Below are 17,692 nucleotides of genomic sequence, written 5' to 3'. Positions count from 1 at the left end.
GCTGGGAGGAGGTGGATTCTTGCGCGAGGATCCCTAGATGCAGTGGCGCGCGAAGACTTCTGGGACTTATAGTTTCTGAGCAATTCCTGGGGAGAAAGGAGACCCTTGGAACTCGGACTTCCGGAAAGATGCTGCACATGCGCGTCGCGGTCTGTGCGCGCGCCCGTGCTTGTGCTGGGCCACTTCGCCGCCGTGACTTCCTGCAGGTCCGGTGGCGAGGCTACCTTCCCTCCCGCAGCTTTTGCGCTCGCTAAGCTGGCGTCGCCGACCCTACGGGGCCGAGACCGGAGCTTCCGGGTCGGCAGCGAAGTGACTCTGCTGTGTTGGCCCGGGAGGCCTAGTGGGAGCTCTGAGCGGAGGCCGACAGTGGCGGCGGGGCCGCCTGCTCGGTGAGGCCCGAGGGCACACAGATCGATCGGGGCTGCGGGAGGGATGCTGGGCCCGGCTGGTGGCTCCCCGCTGTCCCCAGCATGCGGGACCGCGGAGGGTCGAAGTGGTCGGGCAGACAGCAGGACAGCTGCATCGCTTTGGGCTGCTTGGACGGTACCGAGGACGGTGTGCAGGCACAGCGGCTCCAGATTCCCACGGTGTCACTCAGCGTCCATCAGCACCTTTGCTCTGTCTATGGGTCCCCCTGAGTCTGCCCTTAAGGCATCATAATGGTCTCGTGCTCGAAGTCCGCTTTTGCTTCTGCTAGTGGAGGAAGGCTGAGTCTGCGACGGTGTGTGACTTGATCAAGGTTGTGCACGGGTTTGTTGATACGAGTGCCATTGTTTTCCAGTTTCTTCCCTTAGCCCTTTTTAAAAAATGTGCAGCTGTAACCAAGTTTAGTTGGAAAGTTTGAAAACAAACCACACATTATTACTGTTTGTCGGACGTCTGCCCATCTGGACCATTTTTCCTTTTTGTGTTTTAATTTTTTGAGACATGGACTCTGTGTGGCCCATATTGTTCTGGTAGTGGGTGATCCTCCTATCTCAGCCTCAAGAGAGTTAAGATTACATGTATGTCACCTCATGGAACATGGGTCCCAGATATATAGGGCCCAGAACCTTCATTCACTGTGACATATTTTACAACGGATTGAATAAGAAAATAAGTAACCTTTTTGCACTTTTACACCAAATGCCCGTGGATACAAAAGAAGCAATGTAGGGTTCATCACAGAACTGTATGCCACCCTCCCTGCCCCCATTGCCACCAGTTGGAGTTAGGTTTGTGATTTCCTCCCTATCACCTCTTCAAAGTGTGTGTAGGCTGCGATTTCGTTTGCTGGTTCCCAGGCAAGAGCCATGTCCCTGTGTAGACCAGTTAATCTCCGATTTCAGTGAGCTTTTCCTCCAGCAGGTCAGTCATCAGCGCTGTCGACGGTGTCCCAAGAGGAGCAGAAGATGAGCAGGTCGAAGGTGAGTTTTTCCCGTTTGTAAATTTTTTTTTTTTCTGACTCCTTTGTAACGTATTTTGGGAGGCTTACACCAAGGTCTGTGCTTGAGAAGTGGGACGGTGGTTTACCACCATCTATAAAGGATCTGATGACCTCTGCTGGCATGCAGGTGTACATGCAGGAGAGCACTCATGTATAAAATAAATATTAAATAAATAAATAGAATGGTAGTGGAGGAGTAAACAAACGAGATTGTAATATAAAACACACCGGAGTGGCAGGCTGTCACGGTCTGTTGTGTAGGCAGTCTGATAACTTTAGGTTAATGGAATAACTTGGCAATGTTAGAAAAAAAATTAGTATGCATTACATCACCTGCAGCTGCTCCTGGAGATGCCATTTTTGTTCCTTATGGGTATTAAAGATTTCCTAGGACTTGGGAATCTTTCTTTATTCAACTTGGTATGATTATGGATAGTGTTCCTAATAACAACATTTGAGTCCTTTATTCTCCTTGCTGGGTCTAAGCAGAGGCCCAGCTGCCCAAGAACTTGTTGTATAACATTTTTTCAGAGACCAGAATGTCATGAGCCAATTGCATATATTTCCATTTTTACTTTTTAAATCTCTGGAGTAAAATGTAGATTACATGTACTTAGTAGTTCGGTCAGTCTTTCAATAATGGTTCCTGCGGTGGGGGGAGAGGGGGAGGGACGCCTGGGGGGTGGGGTGAGGAGGATGCCCCGACTGTTCTTTCTTGGTTCTGTCTTGAAGGTAAGCGGACGGGGAAGAGTGTCGGTAGGGGCTAGATATTAAAGATTGCTGTTTGATAATAAAATGTTTTCCTATCTTAAATCTTAGTCCTTTGCTTCTGTAGCTGGCCTGCCTTTTCAGTTCCTCTTGGGCAGTCTCTGTCATTTAGCACCTCGTTGTAAAGCAGCAGGGGATGAAGTAAAGGATAGATTGGTAGAGCCTTTCCCTCTTGTCCAGATGTCTCTTGCTTGTCAGGCTAGGGGGATACTTGGAAGAATAAACTTCTATTGAACCAGGAGAAGAGAATCATGCTCGCAGAAGGAAAAACTTCTACACAAGCAAAATATGGATTAAACTCACATAAGTTCATATATAGATTCATGCACACATAATTCATAAAACTCCATTCAAACCAGTTTGGCCCAGCTTACATACTGTTTCATAATTACATATTTACACATACATACATACAAACAAGACCAGTGCAGAAAGAACTCACTCATTCTGGATGAAAAATGAGCTCCAATCTTTATTGCATAGAGAAAGAAAAAGCTTCTACTATTTTATTGCTAAATAATTAGACCCAAGTCTTTAAGAAGAAAGCTTTGTTCTCTTTAGTAAGACTAAGCCTGCCCTGCTATTAAGAAAAGACCTGTTCTGTCTCATGGTCAGGAGAAGCCTGCCTGCTCCTCCTGCTCTCTCTGCAGCTTCTTATTTTTACATCCTTACCTCTGCATTCTGCATATTGCTCTCTTACGATTTTAGTTTCCTTATAATTTCTCTGCATTCTTCTTCTAATCTTGCTCTCTCCGCCTGCTCTGATGTAACAGTACCCTTACTCCCAATGCCTCACTCCCAAAGCTTTCTCTCCAGTGTTATATACTCCCAGTGTGATCTTTCCCAGTCTTTTGTACCTTTTCTAGGAGAATAGATTATGTGGTTTTTCCAAGTATCCTTTAAAGAAAAAGTTCATGGAAGTTCAAACATAAATTCAAATCATAAATTGAATAAGAAGTTTATGGTAGAGAATGTTGACATGCGTCTCCATTAAGAGTAATTATCTGGCTAAACATTAATCGTCTGTCATCGGTTCTACAGGTTCATGGAGAGTTAAAGAACATCACTAAGTTACCACTGAAGTTTTGTATAGATAAATCCAGTCAATAATTTATCTTCTGTCCTTGCACCTATAGTATATCCTCAGTTCCCTTTTTATGACCTTTGGTTAATGGTTTTACAGCCTCTTGGAATGTGCTCTAAGTTGTAGATTATCTGCTTGCTATCTCAGAAGCAATTAACTCTGACACTTGACAACTGGCAGAGTTCTCGATGCAGTTTTGGCATCAGAGAGGACTTAATAGAAGTCCTATTATAAAGAGCTTAATAATTAACTAATATAATTTTAAGAATTCTTATAGGATCATCATTAAGAATTAAGGAATCATCTATTTGTCTATATAGCATCACTACAAGATAGTAGTACATCTTTGTTTTTGAGGGTGGGCTAATACCTCGTGACTGTTACATATATTTAATAATAACAGGAAAAGCATATTAATAGCAGGAATCTTTCCTAAAATGAATTTCTCCTCAGTTTTGCCTAAAGGAGCAAATCCATTGTAGATTTTAATCTATGGTGGAACCATCTCAGGACGGTTACCTGCTAGCTGTTAGCTTTTCCTAGGTGGCTCCTGGCAGGTTCCACTGCTGTGCTTCCTTTGGTTTTAATTTTTTTCTGCTTTTTTCTTTTAGAAACTGGGCTGTTTATTTGTTGTTTCAATACTTGGAGTCTATCCCCATTGTCTTACCTTTAAATTCCTTGCATGCCTTATGAAATTGGTGGTTCTTACAGAAAGATTGTTTAGATTGTGTCCATTCATTTTTGTGATTGTTTTTTTGAGATAGGACCTCATGTAGCTTAGGCTGGCCTCCAGAATGCTGTTGTAGCCTGAGAATGGCCTGGATTCTAATGAACTCCTGATCCTCCTGCCTCTGTGTCTTCCGTACTGGGATCACAGGTGTGCCACCACTGTACCTGGCTTATCCATTCTTTTGGTTACTTTTATGTCTGCATATTGAAAATTTACCTAACAAAAGCACCTTTTTTTTTTTTTTTTCATTCTGGCTCACAGTTCCAGAGCACAGTCCATCATGGTGGGGAAAAGCAGCAGAAGCTTAACTTAAGGAAGCTGAAGTCAGGAGTGAAAGAGGAAAGCATGCCCACGGTGGCTCCCTTTGTGTCAATAGCCCAGGGTTTCAGCCAGGGAATGGGGCCACCCCACAGCAATAGCATTTTCCCACCTCAATTAATGTAATCAAGATAGCCCCAATAGGCCCATCTCCCAGGTGACTGTGGAGTCTATCAGATTGACAACACCTGCATCACGATAGTTGCACATGTTGTCATCACTTAGGGAAGGCAGAATGGCAGCCCATGCTTAGTACCAGGTCTACTTCCTGTATAAGCTAGGATATTTTTGTGAAAGTAAACTCCCTACTTTGGGCACATAGCTCTGTAAGAAGACAGTTTAGAGAGACCAGGTGAGCAGCATGTTTCTTGTTTGTTGTTAATCCTGTGTCTGTGGATTTACAGTGTTTCCACTGTCTCAGCACATAGTGTGATTGACCTTGAGATTCTAAACACTTCTTATATATTTGAACATTCAACATTTTATTTTGAAGTAATTTCAGATTCATAGAAAAGTTACAGAAAAGCAAAAGAATTATACAAAGAAATCTTCTGTTTGCTCTAAGGTACGATTTTTTAAACAGTTTTTTTTAAATGTGTTTTGTATAGTCTTACATGTGCACATGTGTGCCTGGCTAGCTTAGTCAATAGAGCATGAGACTCTTAATCTCAGGGTCATGGGTTCGAGCCCCATATTGGGCGCCACTTGTTATGCTGATGGTCATGACTGGCCAGAAGCACTGGCCCTTACACCCACAAGATGCCAGCGTGGAAGATGGCTCTGCCAATCTCCCACACTGTCTCTACAATGCTTAGCCAAACCCCAGTCAATACCTGCCATCTACGCGGTACCCAGTAGAAATGAGGCTCTAAAGCTTAATTATTATCTAATGGCTTATATATTTAGAAATGCTCAATTAACAGTTTGCCCACACAATTAGAGGTGTTTCCCAGTATCTAACCTTAAGATATACCAGGACTGTCCTGGACCCACGAGTGGTTCTCCATGGCTCCTACATCTCTTCCCTCCCTCCTAGCTCCTCCTCTTCCTCTCCTTACTCCTCCCACACTAGCTCCTCCCAAATTACCAACTTGTCAACTGTAGTGGGGGAAATATTCTGCTACAGGGACCAGTATGTACCATATGACTATGAAGGTCAGAGCACACCTGTGGGAGTCAGTTCTCTTCTACATAGGGATCCTGGGGATGGAGCTCAGGTCGCCAGGCTGGGTGGCAAGTGCTTTTACCCACTGAGCCATTTCACTAGCTCTACCATCATAGGAGAGAGCCAGAATGGCTTCTGAAATAAAAGACCATGTGTACTTATAACACCAGATATGATAAAAATTACGTCACAATGACAGAGTGGTCACTTAATCTAGAGGACATTATAAGTACTTGGCAGATCTTGTTTGGTATTTTTTTGGCAGATCCAACTGGAAGAGTCTTATCTATAGAATCACAGAATCAAAGCCATAGAATTATGGAGTCATATATAGAATTATAAAGTCTCATATATAGAAACATACAGTCTCACACATAAAATCATAGAATCATAATCTCATAGATAGAACATAGTCACATACATAGACTCATAGAGTGCCATAGATAGAATCATAGTCTAGTACATAAATCATAGAGTTTCATAATTACAATCAGAGTCACACATAGAATCTTAGAATCTGGACTCTGTGGCTACTAGGCATGCATATGCTGCAGAGATATACATGCAGGCAAAACACCCATTCATATGACAGAAATTAAGCTCTTTCATGTATCAATTTAGTTTTTTAATGTTGAATTGTTTGTCTTGATGTTTGCTTTGTTTATAGTGTATTTTAGCTGATGATTCTTAATGTTCTGTTTACATTTACGGGAGAATTTTTCTTCTTTGGGGTGCTGGAGATAGAATTTAGCGTCTCCACATCAAGGTGGCAAAAATGTTAAGCAGCCGATCTTAATACAGCCACAGTGAAGAGCAAAGAGCACTGAATTAGTGAGTGCTTGCTAGCGCTCAGCTTGCTTTCTCTGCTCTTATATCATGCAGGATCTCTGTCCAGGGAATGATGCCGCCCACAGTGGGCAGGTCTTCCCACCTCAGTTAACATAAGAAACATAAAGTTTCCTTCCGTAATATAAAATAAGGTATACAGTGTTCAAGATTAACTGTACCAGTAGCTTGAGTAAAGCTTATTCCCCTGTGAGTTTTATATATGTCCTTATTCTGATCGTGTCGTTGCAGGGCCCACTGTCATTCAAGGATGTGGCTGTGGCCTTCTCCCAAGAGGAGTGGCAGCAGCTGGACTCTGAGGAGAGGACGACATACAGGGATGTGATGCTGGAGACCTACAGCAATCTTGTTTCCGTGGGTGAGGAGCACTTGCTTTCTAAACACTGTGAATAATGATTTGTCTTTGAGTTTGAAGGAGCAAGTGCTAAGACTCTTAGTCCTTTGGGTAGACATTGGGTGTATCTTTATTGCTCCGCTGAAAGATCCTATGTGTTTTTCCCCTTGTGGTACTGGAGATTGAACCCAGAGCCTCCTGCATGTTAGTTGTGTTAGCTATAGGCCGAGACACAAAAGGCTCTGCTTTTTCTTGGTAAACACAGGCAAAGTGTTCTGTAACTTGTGGTGCAGCTTCCTGTACCACAGCGGTTCTGCAGCCAGTCAATCCAAACCCTTCTCCTTTGCCTGTTAACAGGGTATGATGTTACCAAGCCAAATGTGATTATTAAGTTGGAGCAGGGAGAAGAACCCTGGACAGTGGAAGGTGACCGCCATGCTCAGAGGCATTTGGGTAAGTGAATAGAGTGAAATTTTAAAAAGTGCTCCTTTTTAAATTAATTAATTTTATAGAGGAATCTTCTGAAACCTAGTGCTTTATAGCAAATGAAATCCAGAAACATGGAGATTTGTTTGTATTCAGAATTAAGAAAAAAAGGAAAAAACTATGGGGAAGAAGACAGCAGGTTGGGGAATGTAAGTCAGGCCACGGGGAGGAGAGTAAAGGTGGAGCGTAGTGAGCGTCCGCTTTGTGTCACAGATGTCTAAGCCCTGATGCAGGACTCTGTGGGAGGAACATGACACTTTCAGGACGGTTTTACTAATGTGCCGGGTAGAAAGGTGAAGATTGCACTGAGTGTGGTGGCTCGGGTGTGTAGTCCCAAAGCTCCAGGTAAGGCCAGCCTGGGCTAAATAAAAAGACACTGTTTCAAATAAAAACAAAAGCAAAGATTTCAAAAGTGTCTAAGGTGTAATCTCCATGAGACGTAGACCCACTGGTGTTCATGTTAATCTCCATGAGATGTAGACCCACTGGTGTACATGTTAATCTCCATGAGCTGTAGACCCACTGGTGTTCATGTTAATCTCCATGAGCTGTAGACCCACTGGTGTTCATGTTAATCTCCTATGAGCTGTAGACCCACTGGTGTTCATGTTAATCTCCATGAGCTGTAGACCCACTGGTGTTCATGTTAATCTCCATGAGCTGTAGACCCACTGGTGTACATGTTAATCTCCCATGAGACGTAGACCCACTGGTGTTCATGTTAATCTCCTATGAGCTGTAGACCCACTGGTGTTCATGTTAATCTCCCATGAGATGTAGACCCACTGGTGTTCATGTTAATCTCCCATGAGATGTAGACCCACTGGTGTTCATGTTAATCTCCATGAGCTGTAGACCCACTGGTGTACATGATAATCTCCCATAAACTGTAGATCCACTGATATAAATGCAGAAGTGTCTAGGGTACCAGTCTTCTTGTGTGATGATGTATTGCCATTTGATAGAAATGGCAATTTGGGTATCCCAAACATAGACCATATTAAAACATTTCTTTTTCATATGCCCAATAATGACTTTCCCCTGCTTCCTTTTGTTGCAAGTCCCCCCCACTGTGAGTCCTCCCACTGTGAGTCCTCCCACTGAGTCCGCCCACTGATTCCACCCATGTCTGTCTGTGTTAGCGCCCCTCCAGTAACTGTGCTCTCTGCCTATCATTTCTTAGGTCAAAGTTGTAAAAATAATATTTGTAATACTAGGTGCTTGTTTGCATTATGAATTGATTCTCTTCCCATTGCTTACCCACCCCCACATATACACACATATTACAGATTAAGACTATAAATCAAAGGAAAAGGAGACCTATTCATTCATAATAACTTTTACTCACAGATTGTCCACAAATCCAACATCTAAGTGCCACCCTCTTCTGTAGCTTGTATACTGAGTGTTGACAGCATTTGTTTAATCTCACTCCTTTTCAGAAATCAGTAAAGTGTATGACCCCAGAGAAGAAGTCCAGGAAAATGGTGAGAAACAGCTGCAGTGTGGTGATGATCTCCACCACTGGAGAGCAGAGAAGGGGGCTGTGTCTGATGAAGCCTGCACCCTGGAACCACCCCTCATTTCCCCCAACTCAGGCGCTCACAGCTGTGTCTCCTGCGGGGAGACTCTGGAGTCTGTCTCAAAACTGATTAGCAGTGATGGAAGGTACTCAGTGGAGAAGCCCAGCATGTGTTTTGAGTGTGGGAAAGCATACGGAGAAAACCCTGATGACTTTAACCAAAGTGAGGGTAGTTCCTCTCAACACGATGAACGTATTTTGCAGAAAATCACCATTTTGGAGAAATCCTTTGATTATGAGTGTATGGAATCCTTAGACAGTGAAAGTGTTTTCATGGCTCACGAGAGAACTTATATGGGGGAGAAGCCCTATGAATGGAATGATTCTGGACCAGACTTGATCCAAATGTCAGACTTCAGTACATATCCGAGATCACAAATGGAACTGAAGCCCTTCGAGTGTGCGCAGTGTGGGAAGTCCTTCTGTAAGAAGTCCAAATTCATCATCCATCAGAGAGCTCACACGGGAGAGAAACCATATGCTTGTGGTGTATGTGGGAAGTCCTTTAGTCAGAAGGGAACCCTCACTGTACATCGGCGCTCACACTTAGCGGAGAAGCCCTATAAGTGTAGTGAGTGTGGGAAGACCTTCTGTCAGAAGTTACACCTCACACAGCACCAGAGAACTCACTCAGGAGAGAAGCCCTATGAATGCAGCGAGTGCGGGAAGACCTTCTGCCAGAAGACGCATCTCACGCTACACCAGAGGAATCATTCTGGAGAGAGGCCCTATCCCTGTAATGAATGCGGGAAATCCTTTTCCCGGAAGTCTGCCCTCAATGACCATCAGAGAACACACACAGGAGAGAAGCTTTATAAATGTAATGAGTGTGGTAAATCCTACTACCGGAAGTCCACCCTCATTACACACCAGAGAACGCACACAGGGGAGAAGCCCTATCAGTGTAGTGAGTGTGGGAAATTCTTCTCTCGGGTGTCGTACCTCACCATACACTATAGGAGCCATTTAGAAGAGAAGCCATACGAGTGTACAGAATGTGGGAAAACCTTCAATCTAAACTCCGCTTTCATCAGGCACCGGAAGGTCCATGCCGAAGAGAGAGAACAGGCGTGCGGTGAGTGTGGGAAGCCATCCCTACTGCAGTGTCTCCCCGATCACACCGACGACCTAGGAGACAAGCGCTATGAATGTAATGAGTGTGGGAAGACCTTCCTTGAAAACTCGGCCTTCAATAGGCACCAGTCCGTTCCTGAAGGGGAGAAAAGGTACGAGTGTAACATTTGCGGGAAGTCCTTCTCGGATCTGTCGTGCTACACCGTGCATTACAGAGCTCACTCAGAAGAGAAACCCTTCGGGTGCAGCGAGTGTGGGAAAACCTTCTCTCATAACTCATCCCTCTTCAGACATCAAAGAGTACACACAGGCGAGAAGCCGTACGAGTGTTACGAATGTGGAAAGTTCTTCTCTCAGAAGTCGTATCTCACTATTCATCACCGCATCCATTCAGGAGAAAAACCCTACGAGTGCAGCAAGTGTGGGAAAGTGTTCTCTCGGATGTCAAACCTCACCGTACACTACCGAAGCCACTCAGGAGAGAAGCCGTATGAATGCAACGAGTGCGGCAAAGTCTTTTCTCAGAAGTCGTACCTCACTGTTCATTACCGGACTCATTCAGGAGAGAAACCTTATGAATGTAACGAATGCGGGAAAAAATTCCACCACAGATCAGCCTTCAATAGCCATCAGAGAATTCACAAAAGAGGGGCTATAAATGTGCGCAATGTAGAAAGTCTCTGACATCTCCACTAAAAAAAGAGAAACATTTGGTTATAGTGAAGATTGGAAGTCCAATAGGTAGTCAAGGGTGGATTTTCCCCCAGATTTTAATACATGTGGTGCTGGGAATTGAGTCCGGGCCTTTTGCATGCTGTAGACATTGTGCGCTGAGCTGAACCGCAGCGGTTCACAAGCTGAGCACCCGCGCTCTTGAGTGAGGTCCTAAAACAAAATCCACTTTCACAGGAGTTTTCAGAGAGGAATCTGTAAAGATTCGGCCAGAAGCAAACCATGACCATATGTTTATGGGACACTAGGTAATTTTTACAGGAGTGAATCTTTGAAAGTATTTAATATTTATTTTTTATTTAAATCGTATTTACATATCAGGGAGTTTTGCTGAGAACTATGAGCTGATGGGTGTAACTCACCTTGGAAACGCACGCTAAAAGCCATATTTCCGATGTTACAACAGGTGTTCATAGAAAAGATGCAAGAAGTTATGAGCTCTAAATATACTTATAAAATGAGATTATCGAGCCAGCAGGTGGCCATGAGGGTGACTAACAGTGCAGCAATCTTGCTGCTCTGGAGACGCAGCTGAACAGTGACTCTATGCAATGTTTGCAATCTTGGCTTTGAGTAGTTTGTGAGAATATGGTATCAAGGACTAAAATGACTGTTACGATGGGGATATAAGTGGAATATGCTATATGACCGGGAGGTACATAGCTTTCTGTGTCAGCGCTTACCAGTAGAGTGGTTTTTGTAAAAATTTTCCAACTGGAATTGAGCAAAAAATTTTTTAAAATACTATTTTGATAAACTATGCTGTCTTCGTCAGTGTTCTGTTGCTGTGGAGAGACACTGTGGCCATGGAAATTCTCGAAAAGGTAAACATTTCTTTGGGGCTGCTCTGAACTCTAGTTCAGAGGCTTGGTCCACTGTAATGGCGGGAAGCATCATGGCGGCATGCAGTCAGACATGATGTTGAGAGCGCCACATCTGAGCCACAGGCATCAGGGAGAGAGACTGGGCCTGACTTGAGCATTTGAAACCCCAAAGCCTAACACACACACACACATACACACACACACACACACACACACCCGCCGCCAGTAACACACTTCCTCTAGCAAAGCAACACCTATTCCAACAAGGTCACACCTAATGTCACTTCCTAATGACCCAAGATCCAAATATATGAGCCTGTGGGGGCCATTCCTATCCAAACCACAGATGCTCACAGCTTTGGGATGTTTGTGTCCGTTTCACTAGGAGACTATATGTACTATAAATATGCTGTCATTTCTGTCTCTTGCCTCCTATTTCCAGGGCTTTAGAACACAGTGTTCTTCCATCAGACATTTTCTGGTGAATACTTTTTGGCATAATCCTCTGCTAAAAGAGTCTGGCTACCTACCATTTCTCCTGAGAATCCTGAGCAAGCAGTTTACGTCAGTACTCATGGGTCTCTTCTGATTGCCAGTTCAGTAGCCTCTCATTGCCCACAGTAGATGTGCCCCAAGACCCCCTAGTCAATACGTGAAGCGATACAGTCCCAAACCGTAAGTACTATGGTTCTGCCACACTTGAATGTGGTCGCTAAGACAACTGCTTAGCAGTGGGGAAGTCGTGACTACAGCGTGGAATTCCTGGAAAGAAGGATGATTGACCTCCAGTGAGATTTCTTCAACACTCCATAGAGGATGCCGACTTAGACCTCAGGCATTGAGGGCTGAGGACAGGTTCTGTAGGAAGGCCCTTGCCTAGATGGCATACTCCTCTCCCCAAGTATTGTTAATCTGCATCCACCTAGTATGTTTGCACTGTGATTGGCAGCCCATCCACAGATAACCAAGACTATAGAAAGTCAGGCCTGAGGCTAGGAGACTCTGTCATAACTTGATTATAGGGGATATAGGACACATATTCCCCAGACGAACCAGATGGAGATGCTTGTTCTGTAAATAGTGGTCAACCAGACCCACCCTACTCCAAGAACACAGAGATAGTTTAATATTCCAAAAGCTAACAGTCACATGAAGAAGATCTATGTAAAAAAAAAAATCATCTTCGCAAAGTATGGCGAAGACCCCCACGTAGACAAAGGGTCTAACTAGGATACAGGAACCACCCAGAACAGTGTGGTATTGACACTTGATAAAACATGGCCTACCTACCATCAGAGATTCTATGCACTACTGTATAAGAAGACCTGGCCAGGTAAATGAGGAGGGAAAGAAAAGTGAAGGAATGGGACTTTGCTCTGGCATGACCTTCACATAGCACATTCCAGCAGATATTCAGATAGTAGAGTTATAAATAACAAGGAGACTGAACAAGGTTCTTGCATACAAGGTTGTTTTAAAACACTGGGGTTTTCAAGGGAAAAAAAGCAGATTATTTTGAGAGCAATGCCTATTTATAACACTCTTCAAGTGCCTAAGGAAAAATACATTTTCAAGAATTATGTCTAGGAAAACAGTGTGTCCACACAGTAGAGCCTCTTGTGATTTCCAAGAGAAGCTCCAAGGAATGTCAGTTTCCCCTGTAAGCCTACATGTTGTGGACTTTCAAACCTAGTTATTTCATAGAGAGGAACATGCTGAATCTAAGACATAGAGCCAACAGTTTAATAATTACCAAGGCTAACTTGTAAAATAGAAGTGCTTGAGTGCAGAGCTGGAGAGGTAGATGGCTCAGCAGTTAGAAGTGTGCGTGTTCTTGCAGAAGACCTGAGTTGGCTCCTAGCATCCACGTGGGGCGGCTCACAACCACCTGTAGCTTCAGCTCCAGGGCAACATCCCCTCTTCTACAGGCAAGTGCAGTCATGTACATATACACACATTGAATGTGGTGACTTCAGGCCTGCAGTCCCAGCACAGAGGAGGCAGAAGTGTTGTGACTTCAGACTTGGGTGACAAGAGCGTGTGTACAGTGAGACCCTGAATCAAAACAGAATGAAGCAATTGCTACTCACAAGGGTTGAAATGTTGTAAAGCCATAGATACTATGGCATAAGAGTAAATTGACCATGAGAATAGAACATTATTCAGGTCCTGGAGACATGGGTCATCTGTCCTAACGAGTGACACTTAAGAGGCAAAGATGTCACTTCTGTTTGATGGTTTGTCAGTTGTGTATATAATGAACAGTAAAACCAAATTAGGCGGCTTGTTTATGAAGTGTACATAGGAGGGGCATACACAGTGGTCACTCCTAGTAAACCCAGCACTGACCGGCAAGTGGAGGGCAGTTTGACCCACAAAGCAAGTCCCAGGCCAGTCGGGACTATGTAGTGAAACCTTGCTTCAAAAAAATGTAGGAGGTTCTGTACCTTTAGTGCAGTCAATGTTCTAAGCAAGGGTGAGAAGGCTTTAAAGCGTAAAGGTCAGGAGGAGACTGTCACACTGGGCATAGCTTGAGCTATATATGAGACCTCAAATCTCACCTCCACAGGGACACACTCCTCCAGCAAGACCACACCTACTCCAACAAGGTCACACTTCCTAATAGTGCCACTCCTGTGGGCCAAGCAAAAAAAGGTGAATCTATTGGGACCAAACCTGTTCAAACCACCACAAGCATGTAATTACCCTTTTACTCAAACCAGGCAGAAACACACACACAGGCACACACTAATGTACTGAAAATATACATAACATGAAACATTAAAAGAAAACACATCCCAGAAGACTCTGGGTTCACATATGGAGTAGGATGAACAGATTGAAGGAGTTTATTCCCACCGCGGAATCCTGTGGCACAGTGGGAGAAGATGGAGTCTGAACAGCCCCATAGCCGAACAAAGAAGCCTAGACAGCCTAGACGTGTAAGCACATGGTGCGATTCTCTGTGAAGGATAAAAAAGCAGGCAACCGCCCATGCGCTCAGCAGGACACCTTTAACTGGAGCTGAGGCGTCTAGGGCTCTGTATCGGGTTCCTGCAGCTGCTTGTGTATAAAACGGTGCTGGAACACCCCAGTGTGTTCTGCACTGTGTCTTTCTCTGCATGTATGGGGGGACCCTTTGATAAAGAGGATTTTAAAGTTCACAACTTATTACCAGCCACTCACCCTACTTCTCTGATGTCTAGCAGTACACTGTGTATCTGAGTGGCGAGTGTTTACAGCCGTTCAGGACCCTCTCCATGGTCACCTAGCTTTGGTGATATCTGCTATGATATTCTGCACCTTGAAAAGGTCAAAGGGCCAGTGAATCTTTCTGCATCTACGTTTTTACATATAAAATGTGTTTGGTACTTCAAAACATGTCTGAATTCTCTCCTCAGTATAGAAGCTAATGTGTATTCTGTTTTCTATCAAATTGAGGGGTTTCATGAGGGGGGGGGGGTTGTTTTTTGTTTTGTTGTGTTGTGTTTTTGAGACAGGGTTCTACTCTGCGGACCCTGACTGTCCTGGAATCCACTATGTAGACTAGGCTGACCTCAAACTCACAGAGCTTCACCTGCCTTGGCTTCCCAAGTGCTGGGATTAAAGGTGTGCACCTGCACGCCAACTCACACCTCTTGTTCCATTTATTCTGGGAATATACGGTAGGTGTGTATGTGTGTCTATATATGTGTGTGAATCAGCTTTTATATTTCCAAACTGAAAATTTCATAGTTCTAAATTTAAGATGTACCTCTCTTCAGGGCAAATATAACAGAGTCATGTTTAAGAAATGTTCAGGAGGCCTGCAAGGTGGTTCATCCAGGAAAGGCTCCAGTGGCCCAACCTGCTAGTTTGCGAACACAGTCCCCGGGACTCACACGGTAGAAGGAGAGAACCAACTTGCGCAAGCTGTTGTCTGACCTCCATACTGGCCCCATGACACATGCATGCCCCCATACATATGTATACAAAATAAATTAAAACCTATCTGAAAGGATCTCAGGCAGCCAGTGTGCTCCCACTCCTACCTGTAATCCTAGCATTGAAGTGGGTGGAGACAGGAGGATGGCTGGGCTGCTGGCTACCTGTTCAGCTGAAAAGCATGAGCTCCAAGGTTTCAGGTGAGGAATTAGGTGAAGAGTGAAGGAGGAAGCTATCGGAATCCGCCCTCTGGCCACTTCATGAGCAAATAAGAGATGACAGGAAGAAGAAGAAGGATGGACTCCATGTATGCAAAAGAGACGAAGAATGGACAGGAGCAAGGGACCATGGGCCACCAGAGTTCTAGCTGCGGTACTAGCGGCGAACTGGGTTTGCAAAGGATCAAAGAGCAAATTCAAACTCATGCTTAGCAAAACGCTGAGCAACCCTGCCGAGATGCATTTCTCAGAGGGAGGGTGTGGCCAGCGGATGAGTGGGTGTGAGTATGTTTTAAGGGCATGGCCATTGTCTAAAGGAGCTGTTCTGTAGGTCTGCAAGGCTTGGGCTGAAGGGTGTGGTCAGAGTGGGCGGGTCAGCTCATGTTCTAGGGGCGTGGCTCTGGTTGCGGGGCGTGGCCAGGACTTGCAAGCTGACTCGAGGAGACTCTCAGTTCCAGAGCCACAACTGTCCACACCTGACAGTTCTTGGGGGACCTGGAGACCGTTGACCAGGCTGAGGGCTGACACAGGGCACCTCGGAAGTGAGAAGGCGGGCTTTCTTTTGCACGTCCAGAGGAATGGACGTGGCGTGCAGAAGCGGGAGGGAATAGAAGCCACCTGGGTAGGGAAGGTCTCTGACCGACAGCCCATCCTTTTGCAGCGCCCTGTCCCAGGGTCATGTGGCCACCGTTGGTGCTGCTGTTTCTGCTGCTTCCTGCTGCCCATGGCGCCCCCCACCCAGCTGCGGACCTCCAGGAAAACTTTCCAACCGTATTCGAAGGTTTCCACGGCCCTGTAATGGGTTGGTGGGTGTGGGAAGAGAGGAGTTTGGGGACCTGCAGAAAGGTAAAAAAGGCAGCAGCAGGCAGAGACTGATCGGAAGAAAGAATATTGGCCAGGATGCAGAGATTTGGGTGGGTGAGCGGTAGAGGAAGCCAGTTCGATGAATGTGGTCTACTACCGACCAGATACCCAACAACACCCTTCGGACTCCCAAGAGACCCGCTATACAATAGGTTGCTCTCCACTCCTCTGTGCCTCCCTAGGCAAGGCCACAGCATAGGGGTCCTGGTTGGGGTGCTATCTCGTTCCTTGACAACATCACGCAGCTAAACTTGCCACTCTTCAACAGAAATTCAAACTGAAGGAGACAGAGGCATGTGGAGGGAAGACAACCCGTTCGCTGGCTCCCGCTGTCCTCCTGGCTCATGAGGTGGCCTCTATGTGGTCCAGAAGCTGGGGACGAGGACCTGTAGCCTCATGAGGGCCTGCCAGGCACAGGATCGGGAGCTCCCCACTCCTTCTCTGGGGCCCTTCAGCTGCTGAAGGGGCTGGGGGTGGACACTAGTATTCTAGCAGGGGACATATGTGGAACTCACCAGTCCCACCTGCAGCACCATTTCAGAATAAAAGAAAAATTTCAAGTTTATTATCGTTTTTTGAGATCAGTCCCCAGCTCCGGGCCAACCAGCTCCTCCCAGCTTCAGACCTGACATTTCCCCCTGTACCAGACAGTGACATCTGCAGGCTCACCTGTGCATTTGTGTTTGCCATCTCTGACCACTGCATCTGGTGCATCCGGTGCTCAGCCTTCTCTTCCCCACAGTGGGATGCTCAGCTTTTAACCCGGACCTAGGAAGATGGTGCTGAGTTAGATAAGGTAGGGATTTCTTGTATTTGGGGGGTTTTGAGACAGGACCTTGTGATGTAGCCCACGTTGGTCTGGAACACTCAGTCCTCCTGCCTCAGCCTCCTGGGTGTTGAGATTACAGGTGTGTACCACCATGACAAAAGTCACAGATGGCCTCGTGAAATAACACTGCAGCTGAGTCTCCTGATTACAGTTTTCTCTCTGTCGCGTGTGCGTGTGTGTGTGTGTGTGTGTGTGTGTGTGTGTGTGTGTGTGTGTGTAAAACACTGAACCTAGGATCTCATGCATGCTAGGCAGGTGTCTTAGTTAGGGTTTTGCTGCTATGAACAGACACAAAGACCAAGGCAACTCTTGTAAGGACAACATTTAATTGGGGCTGGCTTATAGGTTCAGAGGTTCAGTCCATTATCAAGGTGGGAGCATGGCAGCATCCAGGCAGGCATGGTGCAGAAGGAGCTGAGAGTTCTACATATTCATCTGAAGGCTACTAGGAGAAGATTTGCTTCCAGGCAACTAGGATGAGGGTTTTA

General features: G+C 45.3%; 1 protein-coding gene and 1 non-coding gene across 3 annotated transcripts; both read left to right on the top strand.

Moving 5' to 3' along the window:
• Nucleotides 1-125: 125 nt before the first annotated feature.
• On the top strand, nt 126-11,305 carry Rbak (RB associated KRAB zinc finger). 2 transcript variants are annotated; one of them, XM_076923576.1, is made up of 5 exons: nt 126-389; nt 1,348-1,406; nt 6,569-6,695; nt 7,029-7,124; nt 8,600-11,305. In XM_076923576.1, the coding sequence occupies exons 2-5, from the start codon at nt 1,392-1,394 to the stop codon at nt 10,495-10,497; spliced, it is 2,136 nt and encodes a 711-aa protein (XP_076779691.1). In that variant the 5' UTR covers nt 126-389; nt 1,348-1,391; the 3' UTR covers nt 10,498-11,305. The 2 variants fall into 2 exon arrangements, with proteins under 2 accessions (XP_076779691.1, XP_076779693.1); XM_076923578.1 differs by having other exon boundaries at nt 1,345-1,406.
• On the top strand, nt 4,955-5,027 carry Trnak-cuu (transfer RNA lysine (anticodon CUU)). Its single transcript has one exon. It is a non-coding gene; the product is annotated as a tRNA-Lys (tRNA).
• Nucleotides 11,306-17,692: the final 6,387 nt, after the last annotated feature.

This window comes from Arvicanthis niloticus, chromosome 24 (genome assembly GCF_011762505.2).
Source record: "Arvicanthis niloticus isolate mArvNil1 chromosome 24, mArvNil1.pat.X, whole genome shotgun sequence".
In the NCBI taxonomy this organism is placed as follows: domain Eukaryota; kingdom Metazoa; phylum Chordata; class Mammalia; order Rodentia; family Muridae; genus Arvicanthis; species Arvicanthis niloticus.
The sequence above is the reverse complement of the archived record's forward strand: the minus strand, read 5'-3'. Positions and strand labels throughout refer to the sequence as shown.

Bases quoted from the DNA above. Each gene is read 5' to 3' on its own strand.
- Rbak (XM_076923576.1), top strand. The intron at 6,696-7,028 runs GTGAGGAGCACT...GCCTGTTAACAG, and splicing joins CAGCAATCTTGTTTCCGTGG to GGTATGATGTTACCAAGCCA. The intron at 7,125-8,599 runs GTAAGTGAATAG...ACTCCTTTTCAG, and splicing joins CCATGCTCAGAGGCATTTGG to AAATCAGTAAAGTGTATGAC.